This window comes from Egretta garzetta, unplaced genomic scaffold (assembly GCF_000687185.1).
Source record: "Egretta garzetta isolate BGI_Z169 unplaced genomic scaffold, ASM68718v1 scaffold343, whole genome shotgun sequence".
In the NCBI taxonomy this organism is placed as follows: Eukaryota; Metazoa; Chordata; class Aves; order Pelecaniformes; family Ardeidae; genus Egretta; species Egretta garzetta.
In genome coordinates, this window is record NW_009259038.1 from 693,955 (window position 1) to 706,393 (window position 12,439).

General features: G+C 48.4%; 2 protein-coding genes across 2 annotated transcripts in view; one reads left to right on the plus strand and one right to left on the minus strand.

Annotated features, from left to right (window-relative positions):
• The window catches only part of HPD (4-hydroxyphenylpyruvate dioxygenase), a 3,317-nt gene extending 1,575 nt beyond the window's left edge, over positions 1-1,742 (plus strand). The window contains exons 8-11 of the mRNA XM_035890490.1: positions 299-370; positions 1,090-1,212; positions 1,358-1,474; positions 1,632-1,742. Coding sequence (XP_035746383.1) covers positions 299-370; positions 1,090-1,212; positions 1,358-1,474; positions 1,632-1,742 — 423 coding nt within the window. The remainder of the gene's footprint in view (positions 1-298; positions 371-1,089; positions 1,213-1,357; positions 1,475-1,631) is intronic.
• Positions 1,743-5,309: 3,567 nt separating this feature from the next.
• Positions 5,310-12,439, minus strand: part of SETD1B (SET domain containing 1B, histone lysine methyltransferase) — a 54,979-nt gene continuing 47,849 nt past the window's right edge. Inside the window, 5 exon segments of the mRNA XM_035890471.1 lie at positions 5,310-8,836; positions 9,580-9,717; positions 10,070-10,189; positions 10,817-10,948; positions 11,255-11,421. Of these exon segments, the coding sequence (XP_035746364.1) occupies positions 8,663-8,836; positions 9,580-9,717; positions 10,070-10,189; positions 10,817-10,948; positions 11,255-11,421 (731 nt within the window). The 3' untranslated portion in view covers positions 5,310-8,662.

Consider the following 12,439-nt stretch of genomic DNA (forward strand, 5'->3'; position numbering starts at 1 on the left):
GCCACGAGTGTGAAGGCAAAGGGACCAAGGGGTCAGTGATTCAGAGCCGGCACAGGCGCTAAGGTGGCTGCTGGAAAGCAGCCCTGGCTCTGCTCACGTCTGCCAAGGGCTCGTCAAACCCTGGGGGAGCTGCCGGGGCAGTGCCCGTTTACCCCTGATCTCACCAATAGTGGGGTTTTTTTTCATCATTTTGTGGTGTCCCTGAGCTGATTTTGCTTTCATGCTTTTAAAGCCATGCCCAGCCCTTTGCACGCTGCAGCTGCGCTGGCACTAACACGGTGACATTTTTACCCTGTAGGAGTATGTCGACTATTACGGAGGGGCCGGAGTCCAGCACATCGCGCTGAACACCTCCGACATCATCTCGGCGGTGAGTGCAGCCCCTGGCAGCCCCCTGCCCCCAGCCCGTCCTGCCCCGACACCACTCCACCTCCGCCCTGTCCCACCGGGCACGGTCCTCGACCTTGTCACAGGGCGGTGGTGGACTATGACCCCCATTGGGCTATGAGGACACAAGCAGTGAGCAGGCTTTGTGCCGTGGTTTCTTACAACCAGGCACAGCAAGTCACTGGAAAGGGACCTGTCTGAACCTGCGAGCTGCCAGCAGACGCCTGTCCCTCCAGCTTAAAGCAATTGGGGTCTGCAGGGCCCCCAGTGGCACGTGCTGTCCTTGGGGGGTGGCTGGTGGGGTGGTCAGGACAGCCTGGGCTGAGCCATGGCACAACACCCACCTTTGCCTGGGGCAGATGCTGGTCTGGATTGAGCCCAGCTCCTGTTGAGTGCTTGGTTTTGGGCTCCTCTCCAGACCAAAGGGCCTCCGGGGTACTGGGAGGGGCAGGGTGGGAGGAAGCATCCTCGCATGGTGGCCAACTCTCTGCATTGCCTGGAGAGGGCATCTTGAGCCCTCCTGTTCCTGGTGCCCAAAGCGAGAGGGTGGCACAGGTCCCCATGCACGAAGTTGGCCAATGTCAGGGGAAAGTATCACCCTGCCTCCTGACACCATCCGTCCCAGGCCATCCTCTTGGCACAAACCACTCCATGAACGAGCCCCAAGCCTGACCCATGCCAGGGTCTCCCCTTGCCTTGCAGATCACCAACCTGAAGCAGCGGGGCATGCAGTTCATGGAAGTTCCATCTAGCTACTACCAGATGCTGCGGGAGAGGCTGAAAACTGCCAAAATCAAAGTGAAGGAGAACATCGACAAGCTGGCGGTGAGTCAGACCAGCCTGAGAGGGAAAAGGTTCGCCTGGGGCTGGGTCGGATCCCCACAGTGTTTTGCAGGGATCAGGGTGATGGAGAGGGATCCCCTTGCTCCTCTGTGGGTCTTCAAGCTGATGCCCTGTTTCTTTTCTCCAGGAACTAAAAATCCTGGTGGATTTTGATGAGAAAGGCTACTTGCTCCAGATCTTCACCAAACCAGTTCAAGACAGGCCCACGGTCTTTCTGGAGGTCATCCAGCGGCATAACCACCAGGTTGGTTTGAGGATTTCACAATGATCTTGGCTTCAAGACCTCAGGGCCATCACGTGCCATCACCCAGCCAGCTCTCAGTGCTGCTCTTTCCCAGCCGATTCTGAGCTGACGAACCCGCTACCTATCCCCGCAGTCTGTAACGTTGTCGTCTCCGCAGGGCTTCGGCGCTGGGAACTTCAAGTCTTTGTTTGAAGCAATAGAAATGGATCAAGACGCAAGAGGAAACCTGACCATCCTGGAGCCCAACGGGGAGACCAAGCGCATCTAGAGCGTGGCAGAAAACGCCGCCCTCGCCCCTAATGAGCTGATTCACAAATGAACCAGGAAACGGCCAATGTTTTGGTAAATAGTCCAGACCTAGGTGTCATAAACCCAGGGAAGCTGCTGCCAAGTTGGAGACGTAAAAGGACTCAACGCCTACCCCGACCCAGCCCCAGCGCTGCCCTCCGGTGACTTCTTGGGAGAGGGAGCGTGGGAAATAGCAAACATGCTCTTAAAAAGCACTTTGATCTGATCCAAACCACCAAATTCTTAACAAAGGGCAGATTTAAGGCATGTGCCCAAGACACGCAGCTATGGAGGAAGACAGAAGCAGCGACTGAGAGTGCTTAAATTTAGCCTATCCAAAGTTTTCTGTTAATTTTAGCTACGTGGGAAGCTGGGAGAGGAAGGCACGGAGGCGTTTGCCTCTCCGTGCATCTCATTTTGTAAGATTTAATTTTAATTGCTTTTAGACTCAATCTTGAATTTGCTGAGATTAAACACACAGTTTTGGGGTAGCTACAACATTCTGGAATGAGACTTTATCAAATTTACGTATTTCAGCCTTCCCAAAGCAACGCAGTCTTGCTCTAAACCTGTAAATTCCTGAATTAATGAACAGTTGGGGTTTCTCCCGTTTTTCAAGAAGTAATTGCTGGCATTGGCAGCAATTCCTTGGCTCAGATCCTGGCTGCATGTGCAAAGTCCCCTCTGGGCATCGATCTGGTGGTGTCACTGCCCTTTGCAAGGGGACTTTGCCCACCAACACAATAAAACCCTTTTCTGTCACAGCTTGACTGTCTGGGAAGTTAACGTGTCAGGGCTGGAGCCCCCCCTACCCCACGTTTGCTGTGGCTGCAGGTCGAACGCTCCCTGAGGAGTCCGCAGGTCTCAGTACACAACTGCTGAAGAACATCTCGGGGGCTCTGGTGTCCCCAGGTCTCCCCCATTGCACACCTGCCCTCCAAGGCCCCGGTGCTCCCACCGCTGGTCCCCACATTCCCCAGCATTGAAGCTGCTCAAATCCTGAGCAGCCAAAGCCCCTGCCAAACCCTCGGCTCAGGACGGGCTCCTCGGACACAAGTCCTCCCCCCAGCCCCTGCCCCATCCCACCACCCTCCAGGCTCAGCGCTGCTGAACAGCACCTGAGCTGCCTTCATTTAAGTACGATTTCACAGCAAAATCTGCATATGATCCCAGCTGCTAGCCTTCCCATGTTTGGGTTCCCCCCCCCCCCCCCCCCCCCTCCCTTCCCCCCCCCCCCCAGCCACTCCAGTCGCCTCTGCTCCGGGTACTTCTTTTCCTAAAGCTCCAAGAAGCCACTTTGACCACCACCACATTCACAGTGGCAGCAGCAGCCCCCAGCGAGGGAGGTGGGGGGCACATGGTCCTCCCGGGCCGTGCTTTCATCCACACCAAACCTCAGTGGCTCCCCCCTCCTGTAAACCCCAGGTAACAGAATTCATTTCAGATTTGAATAAAGTGATTTAAAATTTAAAAAAAAAGAAACCAAAGGGCCTCTGGCCCCAACAGCCTTACAGCATCACCCTAAACAGCAACGCTAACACTTTGCTTCGTAGGTTAAGGGCTTTTGCCTCCAAAAAGTTAAAAAAAAAAAAAAAAAAAAAAGGTGTGAAATCAGAAAAATCCAGGGCAGAGGCTGCAGGAGCAGGGACCCTCACCGGCCCACGCAGCACCACCGAGGTTGGACGGGCTGGGGGCACCCGGCACGGGGGCCAGGACCTGGCCACACTCCAGCTCTTAAGCATTGTTGGGATTTTTAAAACAAAGAAAATTTTCTTTCAGTTTATAAACTTAAATCAACTCACATTTCTTTCACGCAATACAACGTTGCTTAAAGTAATTTCCTGCTCACCAGAATTAATATTTTCAGTAAACTTTGCTGAAAATCAGTTCTTTGGACTGCTCTTCTTCTGGATCTGCTTCCTTGAGCGTTCATGGTTCCCAGCATGGGTCTGAGAGCAAAAAGCTCTTCCCTGGCTATACATTAAGCACAACATAATTTTTCTGTAAGAAAAGTCAGTATATTTATGGTTTGCTTTATAAAAGTTACTATAATACAATGGTACATAGTATTCAATTCACAAAAATATGAACAAATATGTACAGCATGACACATCCACAACAAAAACACTTTCTTCAAAACAAGATACATACTGGTGACAGATTCTATATGCACAAAACATCCCTAAATTTATAAATTTGCTTAACGAAAGAAAAAGCAGAAATCCTAAATCTTCAAAGCAGAGTTGGTTTTTTTCTTTTTAAGGAAACTTAAAAAAAAAAAATTAAGATTTTTTTTTTTCATTTATTGCAAACCATTTTACTTGCCTCCTTTTAAAGGAGGCCCTTTATTTTCACACTGTGAATTAAAACAACCTGTTTATTAGAACCAGAAAACTGTGAGGACTGGGAGCCGGGTGTTCTTCCATGTTGCTTTTAAAACTGCCCATTGGTTTTAGAGTGTCCGTCACGATGTGTTTCTTTTCACTTGGACAAATACTACAGTGGCAATTAAGGAGGAAACTCATAAAAACAAAACAAATATTAAATTGAAAAAAAATCCAGTTGCAAACTCACTTAAATACATTTTAGGTTGTCTATTAGACTGTACACATTTCCTCGCTTGAAATAAATAGATTTTGCACATAAGGTTTCAGACTGGGGGGGGAGGGGGAAAGAAGAAGCCTTGACTTGGCAATTTTTTGTCTTCAGTTTCTTAATGCTTCTAATTCCATCTATTTATTTGACAAAAAACACATTTATACAGAATTTACATTATACAAAGCTTGACACAAGCTGTAAATGCCACCAGCTCCTTTGCTATACTTAGTCCTTCTTCCTCCCCATCTCCTCGACATGATTTAGAGCTGGAATCTGTTTAAAAAGAACTCCAAATTACAATAGTCACTTTTAATAAATTATTTACATGCTCTTGAAGTACAAAGAAATCAGCAAAAAAATTTCAACATGTTTCTACAAGAAACAGTGTTTGAAGAGAAGATTCTTGAGTTTGCCTATGTACAGAAGATGCATTTTTTTTTATACTTCAAAATCCTTTTTTCCTTAAATTTTTATTTTATACAGAAATGCACTGAAATGATCCCTGAAAAAGGTCACAAAAACCGGAACTGAAACTACTGTATACTTTGTTGGAGTTTAAAAATGGTTTTTGTTTTTTTTTTTCTTGTAGAAATAAGCTGCTGTATACAATATAAATATCTGCAAGATGAGCCCCTTCCCCTCCCAGCCCCCCGATAGTCACAGACCACTGATTGGGACCAACCTGGAACTGCAAACCGGGGTGCGAACCGAACGGAGAAACGAAGGTGTTGGGCAGCGGCAGGGGGGATTTTGCAAGCACAGAGCGTGCTTCCCAGAAACGCCAATGGCGGAGGCATCTGTACCCTGAACTCAGGCCAGCTTCACGTTGGGAAACTAAAGGTTTAAGTTGTATTTCCAAAACCTTTCCACGATTCTCTTGGGTTACATTTCACCTAGCGAGATACAATTTTGCAGGGAGCACAGTCAATGTCTCTCTTTTTTTTTTTTCTTTTTTTTTCTTTGTCTTAGGTTTCAATTTAAGTGAAAATAAATTGGGGACAGGTTTTTTAGTAAACAAACCAACTTCAGTAAATCTCCGTAAAGCAGCACGTGCTGGTGAGGTTTCTTTTTAGCCCTTGTCACTATTTCCATGGGATGCCGGGGCGCCTGTGCTGACGGCGGGAGGCGAACGCCGGGTCCGATCCAGGCTGGCGTGCTCATCGCACGCCTTCTGCCTTTCTCCTCTCACCTTGCCCCTTCCTACGCACCAGCTGAAGTACCCGGGAGGGACTGGAAAGGCCTCTCCATGGGGCTGCCTTCCAAAGCCAGCTCTGAGGCTGCAGGGCTCCCCCACCCCGATCAGACCCCGCCAGCTTGCAGGGACAGGGCAGCCACAGGCAACTGCGGCAGCTCATGGAAATCACTAAGCCAGGCTTATCATCCTCACCATGAAAGGCGCTGGTTTGGGGGACGGGGCAGCTCTGCAGCCTCAGACAGAAGCTGCACGGCGAGGACTCTGCGAACCAAGATTTACGGGGAAGAAACGAGAAGCTTCAGACTTGTCTTTGAGACCAGACTAATCTGATTTTTCAGAAGTGCTGTGGGTCCAACAGCTCCCTTTCCTTCTGGGGGGCTACTGGGAGCTCAGCTCTTCCAAAAACTCATGTTATTTGTCTGGAATCCTAAAAAAGGATGGGTTGCGGGCAGTTTCAGAAGTACCCAAGTGATTTAGGTGCTCATGGTCTTTGACACCCAAATCCCTTCAGTGCTCCTAAAGCACGGTGAAGGAATCCAACCTGCAGGTCTCGTTTCAGAAGACCATGACCTGCCTCCTCACCTCTCCTCAACAAAGATTAAGGCAAACTGCAGGGGCTAATCCCATCCAGAGCACACAGATACACTGGGAAATACAAAACTGTCAGCGGGTACTTAGGGGCTGGGCCATTTGGGGTGTCTTCACTCCCACAAAACCACCATTAATGCACCGGTTTGATGGACCACAGAGGAAGGTGGCCAAGGACATCAGCAGAACTGCTGCACATACGGGCTTCAGTTCTGAGCCACAGGAAACTTCTGTGCATTTCCAAAGATTTGAAAGCAAAAGGCCAAGCTGTAGAGATGCCAACTGGAGCGTCAACACAACAAGATGAACCTTACTTTAAAAAAAAAAAAAAAAAAAAAAAAAAAAATCGAGCAGCTGATTTAACTCCCAAATGCTCCTGCCATCGCTGCAGTTACAACCAACATTCAATGACAGAAACTAGTTGTGCTTCTCATAATTTTAGGTTCTGGGTGACCACTACCCAATTGCTGGAGAGATTTATAGAGGGGGAAAATGACAAAACCAACCCAAAACAAAACCAGACTATGGACTGTCCAATCTCAGCGGCAATTTCCTCGCCCTCAGACAGGAATACAGGCAGTATTAAGGCAGCTTGTAGCAGTCGGTGCGTTCCTGTTTTTTCAGGCCCTTTGTCTGAAGAAGAAATTCAGATGCCAAGGTCTAACCTACATTACAAGCTCCACTCTGCAGCGCGGGCCTGGCAATTCCACCTAACAGCTGAAAAAACTCCCAGGGAAGTCTTTTGCAAGGTTGTAACCTCTGATGGTGGAGCTGTGGTCATATAGCAATTATTGCTGATTTTAAAAGGCTACAAGAACACAGCTGTGCAATTTGTTCTGTGGGGAGATGTTTAGTTATGCAGATAATCTTCCCAGTTCATAATGACATTGCAACTTCCCCTTACAAGCCAATTAATCAGGTTTTAGTACAACTTTTAAAGCGGGAGAAATTCAATGCAAGTTGAAAAACTGATCCTGTCTATACCTGAACGGTCGTGTAACATTTCCAGATCACATCCAAAGAAGTATTTCTTTGGTGTTTTGCCCCATTTTTAAATGGAACCTCTCGAGGAACTGCGACCTTCTCCTCAGCACATCTACAAGGATAAAATATATCAAAAAATGATTTCAAAATATGCCTTCCAAATTTAAAAAAGCATTCATTTTCATGCTGCAGACGGGGGAGGACAGGATTGCTCCCATGGCCTGCTCTCAGGGTCACTTTTACCGTGTTCTTACTGGAGGGATGGGACCACCCCGGGGCAAGTTACTGAGTAACAGAGGGCAGAGAGCAGCAGGGCTCAGCTCGCTCCTAGCACAGGGGGAATCTCCCACGTTCAAGGACAGAGCAAATATTCCACATAAAATGCTGGAAGCACAGGGAAATGCAGATGAAAATGAGAAAAATTAATACAAGAAACCCATCAGCCTGTTTCCCATCTACGGGAAGAAAATCCTGTTACCAACGTGGGCCGTAGTGTATGCTTACAAGGAGGGTAAGACTTCAACAGCGTAAAAACGGGCTGAATCATCCACTTAAATTCAGTCTCAGCCTTTTTTGCATGCAAGACAAACCGATCTCCAAGAAACGGGCATCCCCAAAGGCCACACGCCGTGCCACGATGCTGCAGCGACACAACTGACTCGACTTCTTACTATTCGTCATGTACAGGTGCAGAGGTTTTGATCCCCCAATATACCAGCATGGCATATGAAAATCGGAGACGAGCCCAAGGTGCTAAGTTGAGGTCTGCGGCCGACCTGACTCTTCCCCGGGGTGTCTGGCTGAGGGGACTTGTTGGGGCTCATCCCTAACGAAAAGGCAGGACAGTTCACCTATAGTCTCGTTGCAGACACATCTCCATACATACACGCACCCAAGCACACGCACACACCCATTCACACACCCTCAAGCCTCTGGCTTGCTCTGTAACATCAACCTACATTTATTTACAGCTTACTCTGAGAAATCTGTGCAATTTCAGCCAATCAAGCTCCCAAGAAACCCTATATGGCATTTTCAGTCTCTGCTTCACATTTAAACGTTGAATGTCTTTTTCAACTAACAAAACTGATGAGAAAAAGGTAGCAGCATTTATGAGAAGATGAAGGTTTATAACAACAATTAAAAAAAAAGGTACCATTATCCCATTACGGAGCATTAATGTAGGGACTGAACAGAGAAGCTAGTGTTTGGATAGACCATGCCACAAAATGGTAGTCACCTTTTTGTGTGCGTGTTGGATCTGAAAAGGAAAGAGCACCTGAAACATGAACAGTCCTCGTAAGCATGTGCGCTTTTTGCTTTCATTCATGATCCTGGCAGAAGTGCGAAACTTGCTTGTTCTTTTTCTTCTCTTTTTTTCCTCTTTTTTTTTTATAAATTTTTTTTTCCTTTTTGAATTTTTTTCTTCCTTTTTTTCTTTGTTTTTCCTCCTCTTTTTTGGCAAAGTGCAACCACACCTGGTTACCACAGTTTTGACATGGCTGAAGGTGCAAGTGTGACGAGAAACCTCGAGTTCAGTTCAGGGTTCCCCTGCAGTTCTCAGAGCCACATAGACATGGGATTTTTACATCCTCGATTGGAAACTTGTAGTCATAGGTAATTTCCTCATTCACATTGATGTGCTGTTTGGAGTAGATGACGATCTTCTTTTGAGACTCCACCGTGATCACTTTAGCGTAACAATTTGGCTGCAAGGGTGACAGAACAGGTAATGATTTAGGCTTCTGATGGCCATGGCTTCCCAGCCTCCACACAATTATTCCAAGTTTAAATAGAGCAGGGCAGTCCTTTCCCTCGACAGCCTCAGCCACGCTTCCAGAGCTGGACCCGGGGGAAGCTGAGAGAAGGCGACGGGAAGCCAGAAAACAGCAGCCCCCCTTCTGCTCCTCCAAAAGGACATTCTGGTCATTTGTGGTGCAAAAGAGCCTGGATGATGCTCTACCGAGTTTGTCACAGGCTAAGAGCAGTTCAACTAATGCCGAGTAATTTGGTCAGGCAGCCAGGGCTTTGCGGGTCGACTGCAGCCCAGAGCAGAGGGGAAAGCGGCTTCTCTACTGGCCAGGGCAGAGAATACTTTTCCCTTGTGGACACTAGAAGGAGACTGTTCCCACAGAATAACAATGCTAAAATTTGGTTTGTTTTAAGGAAATATTTGTTAGATATGTTTGAACAGTGTCCATCAGGGTGCCCCAACAGAGTCAGGAGGATTCTGAGTGCACTCTGTCCCGCTGCATGTTTCGTATCTCAGGTCTCTCAAATCTCCTTATGCTAGTTTAGGCTCTGCTTTGATCTGCTGCAGCTCATTAACATTTAGTCATAACCCTGTGACCCCCTGCTGCTTCTGAACATGGCCCCAGATCAAAGTTAGCAAGGACTCCATGGGTTTATCAGTATGTCAGAGCACAATCATATGCAAAACCATGATACTTACATTGCAGCTGTGATTAATAAACCTGGCAAAGTTTCCGCATTTCGTGGCATCGATGATGGTGTCATGATCGACTCTGAACATGTAACTGCTTCCGATGCCTTCATCCTCGTATCGTTTTTCACGCATGTCAGCAATGACCTACAGAAAGCCCCATGTGTAGGGTCAGGACACACCACAGAAGTGATCTGTGAGCAGAGATCTATGCAACGCTCACCTGAGCCGTGCTGGTGCACAGGTAGATGATCCCAAACACCCCAAGAGAACCTACCTGAAAACACAGAAGTTCAGGATGGGCTTCTTGAGACCTTATCTCCTAAGGATTTGAGCGCTTAAGTTTCTATGGGTTGTTGAAAATCCCACCCTGGTACCTCCAACCCATATGCCAACCTCTGCCTAGCTCACGTAGCTAACGCCTTACAGCAGGGACTCCAACCCCAGCACTTCTTTCAGGGCTGGTTTTTGCTCCCAGTTCACCTGCAGTCCAGCTTACCTGCCTGATGTTCTGACCCACGTATTCGATCACCATCTCATCAGCTGCAATGGGCTCCATAGCAAAAAGGCCCCAGTCGTGAATGTGGCTCTTGCAGAATTTTAGTTTTTTCTTCCGGAACTGCATGAAGGAAACACCCCAAAACCCCAACCCTGAATTAGCCGCATCCACAGCAGGCTCCAAGCCACGAGCAGTGCTGGGGCACTTCAACCCCATTTAGTTCCCTTCTGCTTTGCGGTGACAGGAAGGCAGGACAGAGGTCACGGGACGTCCCATGGAGTGGCAGCACTTGGGTTTTTACCACTGACCACACACTGGGTATAACAGACCCTTTGAGGCCATCAGTCTCTGTCCTGCATAACCCTGATGGTTCTGATTAGGGCTCAAGCTCTGTAATCATCGTATACTTATTTATAACCATTTATCAGCCAGCTCACGTCTCTGCTTCTCACAAGTGAGCACACTGGACTAAGTGTCATCTTTTCCCTGTGACTGCTCTGTTCCTCTCTCTTTAGGTAAATTATCTGTATTACACGTTGTATGAAGTTGTACTGTTGTATCAGGCTGTATTACAAGGAAGTCCAGGAGAGCCAGGTACACTCAATCTTCTGGTGCACACAGTGGTGGCCCAGTGCTGAGGTGGCCATCAGCAAGATGAGACCAAATTGGCAGGAGGTCCCCTGCCCTGGCCGCAGCCCGCTCCCAACCAGCCCCCGTGCAAAGCAGCAACCCACGGGGTGACCCTACCTTGAGCTGGTTGAACTTGAGCAGGTCACTGTCACAGCTACCGGTGAAGGAGGAGAGGAGCCTGCGTTGCTCTGACCGCCTCTCGGAGCCAGCCCGGGTGGAAGCATGAGGTTGGGCAGGGATGCTCATACCCTGAGAAGACAAATGGGTGATCAAAGCTGACCCAACACCTTGCAACCTCCCTGTGAGCAATCCCTTGGGCTACAACACATCACTGTAGAACATGTGGCCTCCTAAAACATCCCACATCAAACTCTTAACACCTCCCGGATGACCAGCTCGACACAGGCATAGCAACAGCTTCACCTCCCTCCTCGCCAAAAGGCAGGAAGCATCCACTGTGCGTGGCACCATATAAAACCAGAAAATTAACTCTGTCCCAGCCGAAACCAGGACACCCATTCACACCCCAGCAGTCAGCAGAGGACATGTCCTCACCTGCGTGTCAGCTGGAGGCTCCTCCGCAAAAGCTCGGCTATTGTTGAGGTATTTAAGTTTGTCCTTCTTATCAATTTTGTAATAGCCTTCACTTCGCGCGCAGCCCGTCACGTGCTCCCGCATCCCATCATCCCGCTTCTTTTTCTTGGGGGTAGAAAAGCTAGTAGGTGGAAAGAAGTTAAGGAGAAACACAGCCACCGGTGGATATCAGACAAAACTCGCTACATCTACATGGAGCTAACGCCAGGAGCTTGGAAAATTCGGAAGGTGTGGGGGGGGTGGTGAGGAAAATAACATTATTGAAATACAAAAAAACATCACTGAAGCCTACATGCCTGCAGGAAAACCAAGCACGGTCTTTCCTTCTTAGCTGTGTGCTTCGGGAAAGTAAGTAAAGCAATAACGAAAATTTAAATGTAGAAAGGTGAAGCTGTCAAGAGAAACCTGTTTGAGACAGGATTTCCCCACAGCACGCAGTACGCACAGGCAGCAGCTGCCCAGCCATCTGGAGGTACTGTTCTCTCTGTTTTGAGTGACGAGCTTTTGTTCTACCTCCAGAAACTCCCTGCAGCCACCCCAAGCCCTGAAGCCACCGTGCTGATCTCACGGCACCGATCAACCCAACCGACTAGGGCTAGCAGCAGCACAGACGGGCAAGAGCCCAAAGGTTTTGGAGAGAGATAATGCCCTCGCTGGCCATGGTAAGCCAGCTTCTTCAGACCCTGATGGGAAGGGTAAAACCCTGTGCAGATGTTTCAGACCCCGCTGTCCTGATCAGTCAAGAAAACCTGCAGCTGGCCTGGCAAGGACTCATGGCACCGAGCAGGCAGAAGGCACCTTCAGGTCTCCAGCTTCTGGAAGGACCATGGAGTGGTACTACTGGCAGCTCATCCCAAAAACACAGCCACGAAGCCTATGATGATTGAGATCTACCCAAAAATGCTCCCTGTGAGTCATAACATGTCCTTAACACCAGAAAACTGAAGCAGAGGGACCATAAAAAGCAAGAAGGGATGGCTTTGATATCAGAGCGCTGAGGCGCAGAGCAGGTGAACCCTCCAGGTCCTTTCACACCTATCGGGCAGCAAAGCACAGGATGAACCGGCAACTGGCTGCAGATGGCTTTTAAATGGTTTAAAAAGTGACTGTGGATTTGCTGCTGCCATAATCCTTATCAACAGGGAA